Genomic DNA, 22,012 nt, shown 5'->3' with positions numbered 1-22,012 from the left:
TCCTATTTGTCCTTATTCCTAGAGCACTTCAAAGGTTTAAACTAAGAGCCTGAGATATTTGCCAGGGCCCCTCCCCACTGCAGGCCCTGAACGGCTAAGACTGCTAAAATTCTGTTTATTTTCTTAGCCTCTTATCTACTCTGTTATGGTTGGCTTCTTGGCCTCTTCTACCATTACACCTCCCCCCATCCCTCTGGCTTAGGAATTAGTAAATGCTTTGAGGAAAAATGTGGCAGAGAATTCTAGTGTTACTTCTCTGTCCTTCGCTTTTCTCTGAGATCTTGGTGCCTTAAATCCTGGATACCTCCGTTGTTCTCTTCAGACACCTGCTTTTTCTTCTCTTTTTTTTATTTAAAAAATTTTAAAAATTTATATAGCTTTTATAGTTGTTCTTGGTGGGAAGCTTGGTTCAAATAAGCCACTGTATTATAGTAGGAGCATAAATCTCCAGACCTTATGTGCTGTTATAACACTATGTCCTTCTGATATCACACATAGGTTATACTGCAATTGCCTGATAATTGGTATATATCCTTTACTGGACTATACAGTTTGTAAGCATAGAAACCCTGTGTATATATAAGAAACCCCTAGTGAATAGCACATGCCTTTCATTCACTCATTTCTTAGTTTGACAAATATTTTTGAGTGCCTATTATATATCAGGGATTCTATATGTGCTAGAGATATAATGGTGAAGAAGAATAAACAGGACACAAAGATGTTCTGTTGTGTTTTACTGGTGAAGACAGACTAAAATAAGTAAAGCAACAAATAAAATAATTATAACGTGTGGTACATGCTATGAAAGAAATAAACAGGTACTAGGATAGAGAATAATTGGGTGGGGTAGCAGATAAGGAAAGGCCATTTTAAAAGAGGTGGTGAGGATGAGGATTCAGCCATATGAAGGATTCAGCCATACTTCCAGGCAGAGGGAAGTACATACTAAAGCTTCTAAAGCAGTAAAGAATGTGCCTAGAACTAAAAAGACAATGAGTAGGAAAGAGGCATAAGATGAGGTTGGAGAGACAGGCAGAAGCTATACCTGTAGGCTTTAAAGGTTATGATACAGAGTTTTAGAAAGCAGATATGCTCATTACATATTTACTAAATGAATGGAAGTATTTTATTTTTCTTGAAAACAAAAAACCTCTCTGTTGTTAAAAATGTCCCTTTTCATTCTTTGTGAACATGAAGGAATGCTTAATCTTGCTGTGACAGAGGGACAGCTTGTACCAGACATAGCCATAAAGGCTGAGAATCATCATTATTTTTAAGTTTTTGTCTACCTATAGAAGCAGCAAGGATCTCTGTCTGATATTCTGAAAGCCGGAGTCAGATAGGAAGAAGAAAAATGAATGGATGAAGAAGCAAGGCCTTTTCCACAACTCAGGTAAGAACAAACAACATTAGACAAGTTGCAAAAGACTTTAAAATGGGCAACAAAGATTATTGGATGTCCAGTGTAGCACAAACTTCTGGCTTATTTGTGTGTTTCATCATCTTTGAGCTATTTTACAAAAATTAAGCTTTAGAAATGGAATATTATTCAGCTATAAAAAGAACGGAATCTTGTCATTTGCAACAACATGAATGGAGCTAGACAGTATAATGCTAAGCAAAATAAGTCAGAGAAAGACAAATAACATGATTTCACTCATATGTGGAATTTAAGAAGCAAAACAAACAACAAAGGGGAAAAATGGGAGGGATTGAGTGGGGGAGAGAGAGAGGGATGGAGGGAGGGAGAGAGGGAGGGAGACAGAGGGGGGGGGGAGAGAGAGAGAGAGAGAGAGAGACTCTTAATTATAGAGACCAAACTGATGGTTCCCAGAGGGGAGGAGGAGGGAATGGGTGAAATAGGTGATAGGGATTTAGGAGTGCACTTATGATGAGCACAGGATGATGTACGGAAATGATGAATTACTACATTGTACACCTGAAACTAATACAACACTCTGTGTTAACTAACTGGAATTAAACTGAAATCTTGAGGAAATTTAAGCTGTAGAAAACTGATGATAAACAAGATTATTATTCATCTGAGTCTGAATGTGATGGAGGTGTTGGAAGGGGCAATCCAAGAGCCTCTCATCCCCAACCCTCCAGTTTTAGCAGGATCTAGAGAGAAGAGCCCCCATCTTAGGGCCACAGTAAAGTTTGCTTTACCAGGAGGAAGAAGAAAAACATACCAAAACAATTATATTGTCTCTTAAATTAAAAGGTGCTCTGTTCTGATGGACTTAGATAAATAACTGCTTATATAAATAGAATATTCCTAAAATTATCAGGCTAGAAGAAAATTTAACATATTTTAAATCAGCTACATTAAAAGGTATTCTTATAATTTTAAGAATCAAAGATTACAAGTTAAGGTAAATCTTTAGCAAATGAGATAAGTTTTAGTTATTAAGAAAACCCACCAATGTTCTTTTTCTTATTTATCAGTGTTAAGTATAATTAGGCAAATATTTTTTATTTTGCTTGGGTTTTTTTTTCCTAAACTTACATAGGTTTATTCATCAAATAAGCTAATGCTATTCCTATATATTTTAAGAATGTGAAAAATGTAATATTGGGTACAATATAATTGACTCTTTATCCTGACAAACTTTAAATTTCAATAGTAATTATGTTTGTAGTATGTCAGCTTGAGAATAATTTTCAAGATCTTTAAGTAACTTAAAATCTTATTGAACTGATATTAAATTAACTTAATCAATGAATAATCATCAGACACCCGGATGATTTCTAAGTAAGACACAATCCTGGGTCATTGATAACTAAGCATAATTTAATATACAGGTCTTCCTTCACTCATGATGGAGTTACCTCCTGAACCTGCTGTAAGTTGAAAATATCATAAGTTGAAAATACATTTAATAAAGCTAACCCACCGAACATGACAGTTTAGCCTAAGCTACCTTAAGTGTGCTCGGAACATTTACATTACAGAACCCTTCTGTAAAGCCTGTTTCATAATACAGTGCTGAATATCTTATGTCATTTATTGAATACTATACTGAAAGTGAAAAAGAGGATGGTTGTGTGGGTACAGGATGGTTGTAAGTTTATCAGTTGTTTACCCTTGGGATTGTGGCTGACTGTGAGCTGCGACTTGCTGTGGCTGCCCAGAATCACGACAGAGTATTGCCCTGCATATCGCTAGGCTAGGAAAAGATCAAAATTCAAAATTTGAAGTCTGGTTTCTACTAATGTGCATCACTTTTGCACCATTGTAAAGTTGAAAATTCATTAAGTTGAACTACCATAAGTTGGGTACCATCCACACTTTTGTTTGAAAGTTAATATACTTTGTTTCTTACTTTTATATGCTAGGGAGAAGCTATATCTTTAGGTCATGTTAATTAATATGTTTGTTCATCTGTACTACATCAGGAAAGTACAGAAAGGACGCATGTGGCTGTAGAAAGTTATATTCTGTGTGTTTATGAACTTTGCTAGTCTTCTCAAATGCCTACATATGATTTCTCAATTATCTAGTTTTCACTGTGAAAGAAAAAATTAGTTATTTCCTTAAACATTTTGATGAAATATGGGTGGTTATAATTATGCTAGTAACAGTAATGACAGAGAAGTATAACGATGTGTGTTCTTTTGTTTTTCAAGGAAAAAAGAGTATTTTTTTTTTTTAAAGTCCAGCCAGCCCTCAAAATATTTGATCTCAGGACACTTTACACGCTCTTATTAAAATTTATATGGATCCCTAGAGCTTTTGTTTATGTAGGTTATGCCTATTGATAGTTACTGTATTAGAAACTAAAACTAAAATATTAAAAAAAATGTTGGTTCATTTGGAAACAGCAATGATATGGTCATGTTGTGTTTATATAAGTAACTTATTTTTTATGCATTGTTCTATAATTTTGACAATTCCTTTAACATTTGGCTTAATAGAAGTCAGTTGGATCCTCTTACTTGTTTCTGTGTTGAGTCTGATGAGATATTACACAATATACAGCCACTGGAAAAACTCACTGTACATTTATGAGAGAAAAAAGAATAATAAGTTCAGATAAAGTCTTAGGAATAGTTCTGACCTTGCAGACCCACTTAAAGGGTCAAGGGACCCTTGTTCTTTGTTCTAAAGTAAAGTGGCGGTTTGTTGCAAAATATAAAATAACATGATAAAGGGCAAAACTTTGAAAGACACTTTTATTTGCCTTGGTTTATAATACCTGTGTCTGAAATGAAGCTGAGAACTATTTTAAAATTTTAGTAAGTTCATTCAAGTTTGATGAGCTTATTTCTTTAGTTTAGTGATTAATGTTTTCCCCATGAAACTAAAGGTTATTCTTTTTGTGTAATCTTCCTTTTGTGCTTTATGTTTATTTTGCCTTTTTTTAAAAGAAATAAAAAATAAAAAATGAAGTTTCCTCATTTATGAATGAGCTAAGATTTTTTACGATCATGCTACTTTCTATGTTTATTTCCAAATATTTTATTGTTGCTTTGAAAAATTAGGCAACTAGTATTGTTTCTCAGGTATTCATGATCCTATCTTAAAAAATTTTTTTAAATGTTTATTTATTTTTGAGAGAGAGATAGAGACAGAGAGTGATTGGGGAGGGGGGGTGTGGAGCAGAGAGAGACACACAGAATCCAAAGCAGGTTCAAGGCTTTGAGCTGTCAGCATAGACCCTGCCGCAGGGCTTGAACTCACGAACCGTGAGATTATGACCTGAGCCAAAGTTGGACACTTAATCAACTGAGCCACCCAGGCGTCCCTCATGATCCTATCTTAATTGAGGACTCAATTCTTTTTTGACAGCTCTTTTGATTTTGCCTTGTAAAGATGAGATCTAAATTTAGTAAAAGGTAAAAATTTCAGAATATCTTTTACATCTAAAACTGTCTCTGAAATTTCCTAGAGGGTCCCTAGAAAATCACAAAGATTTCTTCTTTCATCTTATAAAAAGATATGTTAGAAAGATTTAGGTTTCTTCGATATGTTACCATTGTAAGAGGTTCATGGGTGGGGAGTTGCTGTCATATCTGAGAAGACATGCTCAGTGTGCCCAAGGTTAGATCCATATATGTGGAAGTTCATATAAATAGTTTAGAAATTGTGTAGAGATTTGGCAATGCCTTACTGCCCATATATGTTTGCACTCTCAGCGGGAACACATAAAAACTTTTATGAAATAGTTACATACTGTATCTCAATGGAGAATTTTACTTATCTTCTATTCTGAAATTATTAGTTACAGCAACAAATTAAGTACAGCCATAAAGTGTCTGTCATCTTTGGAAAGTTTCTGTTTTACTCTAATGCTTGCTTAAAGGCTCTGCTTTTTTTGTACCTGCAACAAAGACAGATTCAGAGCACTAGGGACAAGGACCATGGATAGGTAATTTGAACTACTGACACTTCAAAGAATAGTCTCTTGGGTACAGGCACCTGAGGTGATACAGCTGAGATAACTTTTATATAGTACCAGTAGACTCTGTCAGGAGTCCCAGGACTCTTTAGAATAGAAACAGATGGCTTCATGAAAGCGGACTGCTAACCCAAATATAGCAGAACAAGAATGACACAGGACTGAAATAAACAATAAGTGAAATTTTATTGTATTTATTTGTTTGGAATACTGATTAATTTTAATAGTCTATTGCTGTATGGCTCTAGATTTGCAAAACAAAGTCAAGAAGGCCTATATGGTTAATGAACGCTTTTGCTGTTAAATAATCAGGGCAAGCCTTTGAGACCAGCCTTTTTTGGTGATCAATAATGATCTTTATGCTTATTTTGATCATATGAGATAGGAGGGAGACACTGTCAGGAAAAAATTAAGAGACTTTCAAATAGACAAAAAAAAAAAAAAATTACTGGGTGTCCAGTGTAGTGTATCCTCCTTGGTTATCTGTGCCTTTCCTTGTCTTTGAGCTATTTTACAATCCTGTAGGTTGTGAAAAATTTATAGTAATGTAATCATTCTTTTAAAAATGTTTATTAATTTATTTTGAGAGAGAGAGAAAGAGACAGCAAGTATGGGGGAGGGGCAGAAAGTGAGGGAAAGAGAATCCCAAGCAGGTTCTGTGCTGACAGTGTGGAGCCTGACGCAGGCTCAATCTCACGAACTGTGAGATCATGACATGAGCCAAAACCAAGATTTGGAGGCTTAACTGACTGTATAGTACTCTGCATAGTAATGCATATAATTCTTTAGTTTTCATAGCAAAAAGCAGATACTATGTACTTGAAATTGTCAGTATTTTACAAAAGTAAACACTTGGGGGCAGAGGGAGGTGGAAGTAGGAAAAGATTTTGAGGGAAGCAACTGTGGAAGAGCCATTTTTTCTTGGCTGAGAAGAGGATTGAGGTCTGTGGGTCTCACAAGCATTAGGAGCTCCTTCCCCTTGCCCTAAGGCTCCCAGCCTCCCCATGATCCCAGTGTGTCTAGCAAGTCCCAAAGGAGCAAATAACTGAGACCTAATGGCACTAGAGAGATGCTCTAGGTGTATCCGGTGCAGACTGGTGACCACACGTGTCTTCCTGATCTGCTGTTGGCCTCTTAAGCCCTTTACGGTTTCTTGGCACAATCCTTGAGTGGGTGAGTTCCATAATGGCTTCATAAAATTTCTTGCCTGTCCTGTAGCATAGGTGCTCATAGTAGGATTTAAGTTGAATCAAGTAAATAAATTTCTTGCATACTTGAGTTTCTGCACACAAGATTCATGCTTGTTACATAATGCTTTTTGGATCTTTCCTTGACCTCCCTGCCTTTTCAGCGACTGGTTTTCAGGCTTAGCCCTTGGGCTGAAGCAGATATTCTGTTTCTTATGCTTTTCTTTCCTCCTGCCACTGAGTACAACTGAAATTCTTTTTTGGCAACTAGAAGGTTGGCAGGAGTCTGCAGCACTTAGGCTTTATGTCTTTCTTCCCAGTTCCTTTTTTGTCTCATTCCCACTCAAGGAGGAAGAAAGGACAATTATTAGCTCCCATGGAATACTACGGGATGCCTAGTTCCTAAAATCTCTTCCCTAGTAAACTAAAGGTTTAGTGTATTTTACCATACAGATAGTAAAATAAATAAAACCAATGTGCTTTACTATATTGCTTCTTTATTTTTAAGTCCCTAGGAAAAATCACATATTTGTGAGCACTAATAAAGAAGGTTAAGGTTGAGAAGTGTTCTGTCCTTACCAGAGTTGAGTCACAATTGCCAAACCTATGTATGTTATAAGCTAGTTGCTTTCAGAAATATTGGAAAAGACAAACTTCAGGTTTTTCAAACAGGTATTGTTCTATAATTAAGCTCATTTGCAACCAAGATAAATTATACATGGAATACTCCCTGGAAACAAATTTAACATTAAGTACTCTTTTAAAAAATTTTTGTTTTTAATGTTTATTCATTTTTGAAAGAAAAAGAGAGAGCACAAGCAGGGCTGGGGCAGAAAGAGAGAGAGGGACACAGAATGCAAAGTAGGCTCCAAGCTCTGAGCTGTCAGCACAGAGCACGATGCGGGGCTCTAACTCACAAACCATGAGACCATGACCTGCCAAAGTTGGACACTTAACCGACTGAGACACCCAGGTGCCCTAACATTAAGTACTCTTAACTTCAGGGTTTGCTCTTGTGTTACCACAGGGAGTTTGATGGTAATGAAAACAGACAGGCTGAAAATTATTTCTTATAGCTCTATGACAATGCAGACTTCAGCCCTGGCCTTTGTGATCTCAAAAGAGGTCTGCAGCAATTTGCTCCACCTGGGGCTAAGGACTTCTGTGAGACGCTAAGACTAACCTAGCCATCTGTCTGCTATAAGGAGAATACCTACCCACACTTCAACACTTTCATTCTTGGATGTAATCTGAGATGGTTGTCTTAGACTGAGATTCTCTATTTTTCTTCTATGGTTTTTGGCCACTTAAGGGCTGTTTGTAAACACTCTAAAACTAGTTGTGAATGAAAGGTAGACATTCTCTATTCACACAACTGAATTCTGCTAAAGAGTAAGGTTATAAATTTAGGCAGTTTTATAGCTAGAGAGGGCAGAGACCAAGAACAATCATATATATAAGATCTAGCCAAAAATTAATTATGCTCTTGGAAAATCTGAATTTTAGTAAAAACTGCCATTCTGACAATATTTTTATAATTTTTCAGTTTAGTCATTAATATGAAAAAATAAAAGATGGAAAGGGATTATAGGCCAGTAAAAACATTTTGTGTTCTGAAATATTTTTGAGCCAAAACATCAGGTTGGTTACTGTAGTAAAGTATATTTTGCTTTTATAACATTATTCAGTAGTCCCAATAATCGTCATGAACCAACACATTTCATTAAGATATATAAATTTAATGATACTGGGACACTGGAATTAGGATTTTTAAAAGACTAAGCATATATTTTATGCAAATATACTTAGTCTTATAAAATCCTATATATGCTTATATATATATGTTTGCATTTTATTTCCTTCATTTATTATGATTATGAGCCTTATTATTTGTCAAAAGGGGCAATGGAATGCCTAATTCTATCTTTCCTCCCTCTGGGAAGCTAAGGGTTATCAGGTTTGGAATATGTGGCAGGGGAGGACAGGATCTTGGAGCTTTATCTTGGGGTTAAATATCATGTATAAAGGAAGTCGTAATGTTATAGCAAAGTTGAGCGAGCAAAGAAACAGAAATCTACAGGGGAACATCGGAACCATTTTGCATGCTGTGGGATTCTCCAAGTTGCTCCTGATCTACCCATACTGCATCCCTTTTAGAATGCCCAGAAATTTCTGAAGCCCTAGGGATTTCCAGATTTGTGCAGGTCTGGTTATGGGTAACAGATATGTACCAGACTATAGTTAATAAACCATATGCAAGGACATTACAGCAGATAAATTTTCATGAATCCCATTTTTTCATACCTTTTCCCCCATGGATACACCCCCTGATGTGATGATGACATCAGCACGACTGATACCCTCATTCAAGGCATTGAGTAAGTCATCTGGGCTGGAAAGAAATAAAGACAAATAAGTTAATCATATGGACAAGATTTTACATATGAGTGCCAACTTAAAACTAAACCACTTTATTCACTGGGTAGGCATTAACATGGGTATAGCATTATACTATGTATGAAGTGACAATCAAAAAGGTCTCTGTCCAATAGGAGCCTAAGTCTTACTGCAGAGAAAGGACATCATAAGTGCAGAAATTGTGGCTACTGATAATTTCACAGGACTTTTTGTTCTAACAAGGAAGAGACATTGAGGTGTTGGTAGGCTGTCTAACCATCTCAGTTTGCCTAGGATAATCCCAGATTTAGTACTGAAAGTCACATGTCGTAGGAAATCCCAGGCAAATCAGGACAGTGCGTGACCCTAGATATTGGAGAGGTCACACAAGACTCTTTAGAGGGGATATGACTCAAGTTAGTTAGACCTTGAGAAATGGGCTGGATGTTTACAGGTGGAAGGAATGAGAAAAGGCTTTATAAAAAAGAATATCAGCCTGCAATGCAGCCTCACTGGGGATTAATATGGAGAAAATAAACTGTCTAGAACAGTCATGTAAGTTTATCTATTTTCCATTTGAGTCTGAAAGCAGGAAAGACCAGGGTCTCAGCTCAGACAATTGGGCAGGAGGATTTCCCTCTTACTCAGTCTTTCTTCTGTTCAGGTCTTCAGTTGATTGGATGAGACCTAGCAACATCAGAAAGGGCAACCTGCCTTAGTTACTGATTCAAATGTTGGTCTCATCCAGAAACACCCTCACAGGCACACCTAGAATAATGTTTGGCCAAATGTCTGGGAACCTGATGGCCCTGTCAAGTTGACATATCAAACCATCAGAGTCAGACTATGAAGGGCCTGTTGACCACGAGAAATTTACCTTTATCCTCTGCACAATGGAACATCTTTAACATATTAAATAGGACAATGACATAAGCAGGTTTGAGATTTAGAAACTGAATTCTGTAGGAGTCTGGGGGAACTAGCATGGGCAAGGGCAGTCAGGAGGCTTCTGCAGTGATCAGGACATGGGGTGTCAGCTTGGGGAGCAGGTTGTGATGGAGACTGAGAGAAATGATATACTCCAGAGATATTTAGAACTCAGTATTGGATACGGGAGAGGGGGAAGAAGGAGAGGTCAGGGCTGAACCCAAGTTTCTAGCCTTGACAACTACAAGGAAGGAAAGGGAAGGGAAGAGAAGGGAAGGGAAGGGAAGGGAAGGGAAGGAAAGGGAAGGGAAGGGAAGGGAAGGGAAGGGAAGGGAAGGGAAGGGAAGGGAAGGGAAGGGAAGGCAAGGCAAGGCAAGGCAAGGCAAGGCAAGGCAAGGCAAGGCAAGGCAAGGCAATGCAAGGATGTAGAATGACTGGGATAGGATAGTATTTTGGAGGGCCCTTAAGGTCAAAAATTGGGACTTCATCTAACAAGAAAAGGGTGGTGGTGGGGGGGGGGGGTCCCTAGAAATATGAAGAGGCAGTAGGTATTTATTGGGGAAAAAAGGGTGGGAGAAAAAACTAGGAAGGCAGAGACTGTATGAAATATTCTAAGAGGGTAAAAGGACAGGATGAACATCAGGAATTGAAACTAGGCAGATTCCTGATAGTCAACTGAAAAGACAAATATACAGGACCATTGCTTGCACAGGTCAAAGGCCTGGGAAGAAGAGGTGGAGCAAAATCAAGAGTCTATCCTCTGGATGTTAGAAGGGTTACAAAGGCATACTTTGAGATTGATGAAGCAAGAAATCAAACAAAGTGCCAGGCAGGAGGGCTTATGGGCAGATAGGAAGGCAAGGGTGAGCTAAAAAGAACTATCTAGTTACTATCTGAAACTATAAAGCACTGCACTTGCATTCCTCTTTAAATGACAGAGTGCAGGAAAGGAGGCTTTTGAGGAATATCTGTCTAGCAATACCCTTGTTTTCTGAGAACTTCTTACCTGTGCAGAGGGGATGTTCTCTTTCTCTCCCCTGGACATTCAACACGTACATCGAAAAAGGGAGCAATCCTAGCTTCTGCTTTTCTAGTTCTAGTTCTAGTTCTAGTTGAGGCCTATTTTGCTCCTGGGTTCCATGAGATAGCCCTACATCTTCCCATAAACCCCTCCTTTTTTTTATTATATGAAATTTATTGTCAAATTAGTTTCCATACAACACCCAGTGCTCATCCCAAAAGATGCCCTCTTCAATGCTCATCACCTACCCTCCCCTCCCTCCCACCCCCCATCAACCCTCAGTTTGTTCTCAGTTTTTTTAGAGTCTCTTATGCTTTGGCTCTCTCTCCCACTCTAACCTCTTTTTTTTTCTTTTTTTCCTTCCCCTCCCCCATGGGTTTCTGTTAAGTTTCTCAGGATCCACATAAGAGTGAAAACATGGTATCTGTCCTTCTCTGTATGACTTATTTCACTTAGCATCACACTCTCCAGTTCCATCCACGTTGCTACAAAGGGCCATATTTCATTCTTTCTCATTGCCACGTAGTACTCCATTGTGTATATAAACCACAATTTCTTTATCCATTCATCAGTTGATGGGCTTTTAGGCTCTTTCTACAATTTGGCTATTGTTGAGAGTGCTGCTATAAACATTGGGGTACAAGTGACCCTATGCATCAGTATTCCTGTATCCGCTGGGTAAATTCCTAGCAGTGCTACTGCTGGGTCATAGGGTAGGTCTATTTTTAATTTTTTGAGGAACCTCCACATTGTTTTCCAGAGTGGCTGCACCAGTTTGCATTCCCACCAACAGTGCAAGAGGGTTCCCGTTTCTCCACATCCTCTCCAGCATCTATAGTCTCCTGATTTGTTCATTTTGGCCACTCTGACTGGCGTGAGGTGATATCTGAGTGTGGTTTTTATTTTTATTTCCCTGATGAGGAGCGACGTTGAGCATCTTTTCATGTGCCTGTTGGCCATCTGGATGTCTTCTTTAGAGAAGTGTCTATTCATGTTTTCTGCCCATTTCTTCACTGGATTATTTGTTTTTTGGGTGTGGAGTTTGGTGAGCTTTTTATAGATTTTGGGTACTAGCTCTTTGTCCGGTATGTCATTTGCAAATATTTTTTCCCATTCTGTTGGTTGCCTTTTAGTTTTGTTGATTGTTTCCTTTGCTCCATAAACCCCTCCTTTGCTTAAGCTAGCCTCATGTTTTTTTGTTAACTTGAAATCAAATGGTAGCTCGGTGAGATAGCATATATTTCCCCAAATTTCTCTTGGTAGTGAAGTTTTTTCATGTCCCTTTACCTTAATGCACTATTTGATGGGGGAGGGAGGGAAAGAGGAGGTAAAGGGGGTGGAAGAGAAGTAGAAGATTTGTAACTAGAACATCATTTCACTCTTTTTCCAGGGGTGACAGAGGTAAGGAGAGGAGCTTGAGATTCATCTGAGAGGCTACCTTCAGTTCTCTAAGGCTCTATAAGAGATAAGCCAACTGGGAGGTGGTATAGCACAGAGATCAAGAGTATGCTCTAAAGTCAGATGCCTGAGTTTAAATCCTGGGGCTACTACCTGTTAGATGGAGAACCTTGGACAAGTTGCCTAACTTCTCTGTGCTTCAGCTTTCCTTCTACAAAGTAGAGATAGTATAGGGTTGTTATGAGGATTAAGTGACATAATACATATAAAACAGTTTATGGAATAGTATGCAGTCCAAATTAAGTTTTAAAAGAAAGGTTAGTTGTTGTTATTATTGCTGCACTACTGACAGAAGCTTATCATATAAACACACCTAACAATCTGGCAGAGTTCAACTTTAGCATGTTTGACAGTATAGGAGAATATTCATGACTAAAACAGAAGAAAATCATAGTTTGGGCCTCAGATACATTCAGAACTACATGTGAAAAGTCTAAATGGCTCAATAGCAAGCCAGGCCTGGTTCCGGCCTAAATAGTTTCATCTAATGTTCTCTTACTGGATCTGGATAAAATTCTCCTCTTCAAGCACTGGCCTGTCAATGAAGGTACTGGGGGTTGTTTGGCTTTGGGAAGCAAGCTCCCAAGGAGAAAACACAAAAATAGAAGTTTGAAAAATGGCTCACATGAGGTTCAAACTACAAACATAGGACTCTTTAAAATCATCCACTTAATTACTTATGCAGCCGAAAAGGTACCCAGATATTTAATAAAGTTAGGATCTATGTGTAAAACACTTAAAAAACTTAAAAAAATCCCTTTCAAAGTTAAACACATTGGGCAAACTTCTTGGAAGAATTATATTCAATAATGGATGTATTTAAAGAATTATTTTAAATGTTCACTTATTTTTGAGAGAAAGAGAGTGTGAACAAGGAATGGGCAGACAGAGAGGGAGACAGAGTATCCAAAGTGGGCTCTGCACTGACAAGAGACAGTCTGATGCGGGGCTTGAACTCATGAACTGCGAGATCATGACCTGAGGCGAATTCAGACGCTTAACTGACCACCCAGGGCCACCCAGGTGCCCCTAAAGTATTTTTGAATTAAGTATTTTGTACAGGTTTTTCATCAATCTTTTTCATTTTGTGTTAGGGAAAAAGATAGGAACTTATCTAGTTGTGTTAAAATACTATAAGATATACACATGTTGGGTTCCTGATTATTGCATGCCTAGAGCTCTCGGACCCTTTATCATTAGGGTGAGTCAAATGGTTGGAAAAAGGAGTAAATGGAAAGAATATAAACACAGGTTGATGTAGAATGTGCTTCTGGTGAATGGACAATGAATATCATCAACAAAATACAATTTTGTGTTAATATAATTTTCACCAATTTTATAATAGGTAATTTATAACATGTCAGCTCTAGAGGATTATAGTAAAGTCCTTGGAAACAAAGCAGCAGTGACATGCACATCTTCATGGATTAATCTTTGTATGTGGATAAAGGTCCTGGGATAGGCCAGCTGATGATGCAAATAAAAACACTTTTCAGTGAATTTTTTCTTAATCATTGTTTTTATATTATCTGGGGGAGATTTTTTCCCCCTATTTTATAAAACTGCAGAGTCATCAACTCTCCACATGAAAAATTTTAATTTGCAGAAATAAACTAAGAGGGATTTTATGCCAAGTCCTTACTATAATTTATTATGTTTCAAAGAATATTGTCAATGTTGCTTTCTACTCTGCTGCTCGTGTATTCCTGTGAATCTTAAGGTTGGAAAGGCCTTTGCTGGGCGGAGGGGGGGCGGTTCATTGTGTTCAGTATCACAGCTGGGTGCATTCTTTAGGTCTTTCTCTTCTCTTTCTCCTTCTGCCCCTTTCTTTGACTCTACTTTCTGTTGCATACTTCTGTGCCTGGGATCTAGTAAGAGATCACAGCTTACTAGAGGGACAGGTACAAATGTACGAAAACAGAGGATCTATGACTTCATTTATGTTGTATACTATAACTCCACTTATTACTTCACAATCAGTCTGTGAGGTGGATTGGACAGGTATTGTCATGCCCATTCTACAGAAAAGGAAAGTAATATTCAGAGCAAAGTAGTGTTTTAAAGGTAGACAGCAATAAGCGGCAAAGCTAGAACTAAAACCTCTGGATCCTCATTATGTGTTTATTCCATCCTACTGACTAACCAGACTGACTGTCCAGTTTTTTCAGGAGTATGAAATGTCATATGAGGAAAATTCTCATGAGAATGGGCCCTTGTGCAAAAGCACCAAATAGAGGATGTTAAGGCAAAAAAGTGAGAATCTGCCTATGCTAACTAGAAAAGTACATGTGGGGACATGTTAGTATAATTCTGGGGAATGAAATAAATGTGATTCTTAATCCTATATTTAGATGGAAACTAAGTAAGATTTTGACTAAACATGACTTTATGGGCTTGTTTACAAGTCAGACATTTGCTCTCTTTTTTATGATATATACTGTTAAATTAATTAATTAGTTAATTAACTTACTTTGACAGAGAATCTCAAGCAGGCTCCATGCTCAGCACAGAGCCTGATGTGGGACTTGCTCCCATGACCCTGGGATCATGACCTGAGCTGAAATCAAGAGCTGGATGCTTGACTGACCGAGCCACCCAGGCGCCTCTCATATTATATTTTAAATGACAACATATTTCCAATATAAGATAATAGCATAACACCCATGTATTCATCTCTCAGATTTGACAAATGCTGATATTTTTCATTTATTTCATATTCCCTCTCTGTCACCTTTTTACTTTTAAGAAATAAAAACAGATTTGCTTTCTAAGACTAGGCAATTATCTGAATGATAAAAGGAATAGGTAACAAGTATTATAATTGTGGATATTACAGTAGAATAAAAACAATTCATGATTTTCTCAGTTGTGTTAGAAAGAGCATGGTATATAATTTTCTGAAAGATGGGAGAGTAAAACTAAAACATTATAATCTGATCCTTTAATATGACTGTATATATCTCACATGTGTTTTTCATATGACATTACTTTGTACATATTAGATAATTTGGTATTTAAGAAATAAAAGTAATGACAATAACATGTATGTTGTAAAAGAACTATGTGCTTTTGGGTGCCTGGGTGGCTCATTAGGTTAAGCATCTGACTTCAGCTCAGGTCACGATCTCATGGTTTGTGGGTTTGAGTCCCGCATTGGGCTCTCTACTGTCAGTGCAGAGCCCACTTTGGATCCTCTGTCTCTCTCTCTCTCTCTCTCTCTCTCTCTTTTTCACACTCTGCCCCTCCTGTGCACACACACTCTCTCTCAAAAATAAATAAACTTAAAAAAAAAAAAAGAACTAGGCACTTTCACAGCTATGTGTTAATTTCATCATTCTATGAGTAGGCACAGGGAGAGAGGGCCCTGGGGTTCACAGAGGTGGTGAAAGGTTCAAGGTTACCCTATGTTCATTCTACTGTTCTTTTAAACTACAGTAATATTCACATAGTGAAATATATTTTGTTATATACAGTGTGCCTTCAGATAAAAACTGTTTATTATTCTAACCTAAATATATAAATCTTATTTGTATATGTTAAATAGAGATGATAAAAACCCAACAATTTGTACTTTTAAAATTTGAACTATCTTCTCAGCATTGCTACTGGAGGGGATACTGGATTAAGCAGATTATGTTTCCTAGGTATATACCAGTAGCTCTCCTTTTCTCAAAGTGCAGCACATCTTAAAGGAATATTGTGATATCATTTATTTCTTCATTAACAACTGCAGTTTTAATTAGATTTGAATGGTGATTAATAATAATTTCTTTGAAGATAAATCTAATACTAGCATTAGTCTGGATTTACTAGCACTTTCTATCCATTTTCACTTGAATTATTAAGTAACTACCCACTGTTCTCTTAGAGTACCAATATTATATAAAAGCATTCTACAAGAGAGCTGATTTAGAACAAAAAGCTAAAAAATGAAGTACTATGTGACAGAAAATTGAACTATTAATTGAAGGTCTAGAACCCAGTTTTGTCTCTACTGCTAATTAAGATGACTCTGAAAAACAAACATCACTTTTTGGGGTCTCATTATCCTTACCTGTAAAATAAGAACATTTCGACCACATTCTTTCTATTTCTAACATTCATTGATTTAAATTACTTGAAGCTAAGTGGAATATAGTTTAAGCACAAACGTATCATTCTTTCCTTCCTTTCTCTCTTTCTTTTTGCATTTCACTAGAACACTGGCAGCTTGCCATTGGTGCTCTGCAATTCATGAGCTGTGATTTCTGTGCCTTTTACCACTTGTGATCCTTTTTCCCACTACAACCATGTTCACCTAATGGCCACACTACCCTAGCAGCCTCCTGCGGGCTGAGAATAAAACTCTCAGTAGGCAAAGGAAAATACCAGCAATCTAAGAGGCCAGCAGCTGGAGGGGGGTAGGATAAGCACAATATTTAGGACAGATGCTACTGAAGTAAAGCTGCTGGGGGAAATAAATAATTTTAGCAGCAATAACAACAAACAAAGCACTAATGGAGATAGACTTACAACATGAAAAGGATGTTTTGGAATGGAAAACATGATTTTCAAATTTTAAAATTTAGTAGATGAAGGTGGAGATAGTGCCTGGTGCAAACTCTGTCAGTGGCCTGAAAGCCCAAGTGGCAGAAAAACCTCAAAGGAATGTACAAAAATACAAAGGGAGGGAAGTCAGTGCAGGAAATAATAAGAAAATTGGAAGACAGAGCAAGAGACTGTAGATTACCAATAGGAATTCCAAAAGAAAAAAGGAACCAATGAAGGAAGAAAATTTCATTTATTTGAAAAGGTCTTCGAAATTTAAAAAAATGTACTGAGTTCAAGACAAGATTGCCAAAAAATATAAACCTAAGAATGTCTTGGTACAATTTTGTAATTTCAAGGATAAAACAGAAAATCTTACCAGCTATCAGACAGAAACATGGGGGTTATTAACAAAGGAAAATAATATTAGCTTTGGACTTCTTACCTACAATACCCAAACTGCAAAACCATAGATTACCATAAATATACTCTGAGAAAAAAGGCCTGCAAGCTCTAAATCCTATACCCAGTCAGACACCATTGACCTATAAGGATAGAAGAATCATATTTGTGAAAATGCAAAGATTCAGATAATAAATCAACCAGTAATGTTTTGGAATAATGACTCTAAATGAAAAAAAATGGATCAGATCAGAAATCTCAAGACAGGGGAAGACAAGGAGGGTAAGAAGCATTTTTGAAATACATATATTAACACATTTATAAAACTATATATATAGCTAAATCTAAATGAATAATGATCAAATAAACTGGGAAATTATAATGTATATACTAGATATGGATTCCCCAGAAGGTGTACAGACTTACTACAAAAGACAACTTAATCCTCATCTAGAATTCAAAGCATTTTCTCAGCAATATCTCAAAGTTTACGGGTGGGAGGAGATGGGGAATTAAAAGTTCACTGATGTAGGGACATAGAGGAAATGGGAATGTCTTGGAAGAAGGCTATAGTTAGCACCTTTTAAAAAATATAATAGTGGAGAAATGCATATTTGATTATGAGTATCAGAAATTGGAAGGAAAGCACGAGGGGAATGGTAAAGTCTAGCATACCTTCTAAAGTAGTAAGGGGGCAAAAGGGAAAAATAGCACCTGGATGAAACCAATAACAGGAAAAAGGACAAGGAAGAAATAACAAAGTTGGATGAACTGTAAACATAAAGTAAGATGGGAGAAAAAATATCAAAGGAATAATTTATAGCAAACTTCATGGTAAAGCAAAATAAACTTTATGCCAGGATTAGGCTTATAGTGACTTAAGGCTGGTACGAGATTGAGCCTTTTTTTTTTTTTAAAGGTCAAATCCCATTTGAATGTCATTCACAAAGGGTACAGTGAAAGAGGAAAGACTGGAAATCAACAGTAGGGTAAAGAGACACCAGCCAAGTGTAAATAAGCAAAAAAGCAAGAGTGGCATATTAATGTTGAAGTGGAATTTAAGTTAAAAGAACTAAAACGCATAGAGAGGCAATAAATTGTGATAAGAGGCAAATTTATAAATTTGATATGATAATGTGTAGCTGTCTCACAAGACAAGGTCTCTCATGTTATCTAGGCTTCTTGGTTGCCCTGACCTGTACATTGTAGGCACTCAATAAATAAACCAAATTAACCCTGGCTTCAACTCAATCTCTCTATAATAGCTTTGGGAATGAAGAGTGTGCAACTATAACGTAATATAGTAATACTGTCTGCAGATGGAAGAGAAGATACTACTTCGCATTTATATAATCATAAATAGTGCCTTCTTTGAAAGGTTGTCATATAGAAGAGGGAGTAAATTTATTTGGTATTGCTCCAGAGGGCAGAATTAGGACTAATGGATGGAAGAAACAGGGGTGAAGACTTTGGCTTGCCACAGCAGCCATTCAATAAAAGAATGAAGATCTTTCTCACTAAAAGTGGCAAACAAAAACCTGATGGCTAGCTGTCAGAAATTTTCTCTAACATCTTCACTAGGTGAAAGTCTGAACTGGCTAACATCAGAAGTTCCTTTCAATTCTAAGATACTGTGATTCTCTGGAAATAACTGAAATTAGTATAAACACAACGACTATTTTCCTTTCACATAGAGACTGAAGCATAGAGGGAGAAACTGACTCCAGCATTGCCATGTAAGACTCATCTTGCAGATCATACTTTTTTCCTCTCACTTTTTGAACATCAGGAGCATTTAACTATTTGACTTGAGTAAACAAAGTAAAAGCATTTTTCTTCCCAAAGCTATGACATTCACTTTCAGCTTGGGGAATGGCTACCAATAATAATAATAATAAGAGTACTCTCCCCAGAATTCCAACTTAATCAGACATTAAAAAAGCTTAAACTTAACAGAAAGGTAAAGCATATCTCAAAATAAATCTATCAGGGAATGCATGTAGCTTTCTCAATACTTTACGTACTTCAATTTCTGTGAAAGAATATGTCTAGAAGGTATAATATCTTTTGACTATAACATCTTTTCAGATTTCAGAGGGCTTTGGGAGACCATTTTCACTTCAGACTTTTTTTGCTTTTTAAAATCTGTGTCTGCCTTAAATTACTATAATCCTTATTTATTTGTTTGTTTATAAAGTAGGCTCCACGCCGAACATGGAACCTGAACTCAAGACTCAGAGATCGAGTCAGATGCTCCACCGACTGAGCCACCCAGCTGCCACTAAATGACTACAATCCTGATTCTGACATAAAAAAATTTTTTTGTTTTGTTTTATGATGAAGTCTACCATAAAATTCAAAACCAAGACAGAGCCTTTACCCAAGTTTAGATTTTATGGATTTTAGAGCATTCAGAATGCAAATGCAGTTTTATTTTAAAATATTTAATATAAACACACAGATGGACAACAGCTGCTAATTAGTTTCCTGTTTCATCTGTTACACCAACTGTGAGTTGTATCATTTTAAAATGAGTGAGGATGACAGTAGAAAAAGGAGAAAAATTGTAGGATTTAGAGATTAAGGAATAATGGCAACTGATCATACCAAGATAACAAGAAAACAGTTCTGAACATAAACTAACCATAGACTAATTTTGTCAGAGGTCAAGGATAAATTCCTCAACTGCAAGTATTTTCTGGGTATCTACTTCATGTATTGAATCACATTCCATACTACATTTAGCCATCATTTAGTCCTTCTTCAGTCCCACTGGGTGTTTAGGCACTATAAAGTCATGTAAACACAGAAGAAAGCATGGTCCCTGCCTTTAAGTTTATAAGCAAGTGCAGAAAACATATGACAAAAATTTAGGAAAATAAACTAGGCAATGAAATTAATATCATTGATGGAATTCAAATACATAATTAAAGTGAAATTACATATAAGGTAAAATGGTATAAATGTTGAGTGGTACAGAATTTTCAGAATTGGCATGGGAGAATCCAGAAAGGCTTTCTAGAAGATATTACTTTCTATGGGGGACAAGTAAGAAAAACATTTCTAAACGTACAGTAATACCCAGAAGTTATGTTTAGAAGAATTGGCAACATCAACTATAACAGCAACTCTTAAGGGTTAAGAAAGGCAACTATAACAGCCACCAAAAAAGTCTGTCCCTGGGAGTGGGAATAATCTCTTGTTGTTAAACCCATCTGTTGGGGTGCCTGGGTGGCTAGGTTGGTTAAGCATCCCACTCTTGATTTTGGCTCAGGTCATGATCTCAGGATTTGGGAGTTCTAGCCCTTTGTAGGGCTCTGCAAGTGATAGTGTGGAGCCTGTGTGGGATTCTCTGTCTCCCCTTCACGCTTTCCCGGAAAAATAAACATATAAACTTAAAAACAAAAGAATGTGCTTTCATTTATTAAAAAAAGCACACATGTTAAAGTAGAAAGCACATTTTTGGTTGGCCAATAGAAAATGAGAGTCCTCTCTTAATAAGCAAATCTATTTAGAAATCTATCAGAAAATAAATTATATTGATTCAAAATTAAAACTTTGCATTTTGAGCAGGAAAGGGTATTTGTTTCTTTTTAAAAAATGTTTATTTACTTTTGAGAGAGCACATGAGCAGAGGAGGGGCAGATAAAGAAGGGGACAGAGGATCCGAAGCAGACTCTGAGCTGACAGCAGCAAGCCCAATGCCAGGCTCTAACTCACAAACCATGAGATTATGACCTGAGCTGGAGTCGGACGCTCAACTTACGGAGCCATCCAGGTGCCCCAAAAGGTATTTATTTCACAAGGGAAGAAAGGCAGTTTATAAAGATGACAAGAACTAATTATTTGGATCTAAATTCTCCTTGATATGTCCACTCTCACTGCTGTTGTTTAACATAGTGTTGGAAGTGCTAGCATCAGCAATCAGAAAACAAAAGGAAATCAAAGGCATCCAAATTGGCAAAGATGAAGTCAAGCTTTCACTTTTTGCAGATGACATGATATTATACATGGAAAATCTGATAGACTCCACCAAAAGTCTGCTAGAACTGATAAATGAATTCAGCAAAGTCACAGGATACAAAATCAATGTACAGAAATCAGTTGCATTCTTATACACTAATAATGAAGCAACAGAAAGACAAAGAAACCGATCCCATTCACAATTGCACCAAGAAGCATAAAATACCTAGGAATAAACCTAACCAAAGATGTAAAAGATCTGTATGCTGAAAACTATAGAAAGCTTATGAAGGAAATGGAAGAAGATATAAAGAAATGGAAAAACATTCTGTGCTCATGGATTGAAAGAATAAATATTGTTAAAATGTCAATACTACCCAAAGCTATCTACACATTCCATGCATTCCCAATCAAAATTGCACCAGCATTCTTCTCGGAGCTAGAACAAGCAATCCTAAAATTTGTATGGAACCACAAAAGGCCCTGAATAGCCAAATTAATTTTGAAGAAGAAGACCAAAGCAGGAGGCATTCCAATCCCAGACTTTAGCCTCTACTACAAAGCTGTAATCATCAAGACAGCATGGTATTGGCACAAAAACAGACACATAGACCAATGGAATAGAATAGAAACCCCAGAACTAGACCCACAAAAGTAAGGCCAACTAATCTTTGACAAAGCAGGAAAGAATATCCAATGGAAAAAAGACAGTCTCTTTAACAAAT

General features: G+C 36.9%; 1 protein-coding gene across 15 annotated transcripts in view; it reads right to left on the bottom strand.

Annotated features, from left to right (window-relative positions):
- GPHN (gephyrin) overlaps positions 1–22,012 on the bottom strand; it is a 621,678-nt gene that overhangs the window by 24,019 nt on the left and 575,647 nt on the right. For all 15 annotated transcript variants that reach the window (XM_078448108.2, XM_078448105.2, XM_078448106.2 and 12 more), the window contains one exon: positions 8,897–8,984. In XM_078448108.2, the coding sequence (XP_078304234.1) occupies positions 8,897–8,984 (88 nt within the window). The remainder of the gene's footprint in view (positions 1–8,896; positions 8,985–22,012) is intronic.

Source organism: Panthera onca, chromosome B3 (assembly GCF_046562875.1).
Source record: "Panthera onca isolate mPanOnc1 chromosome B3, mPanOnc1 haplotype 2, whole genome shotgun sequence".
NCBI classification, from domain to species: domain Eukaryota; kingdom Metazoa; phylum Chordata; class Mammalia; order Carnivora; family Felidae; genus Panthera; species Panthera onca.
This window is presented reverse-complemented; position numbering and strand designations above follow the sequence as displayed.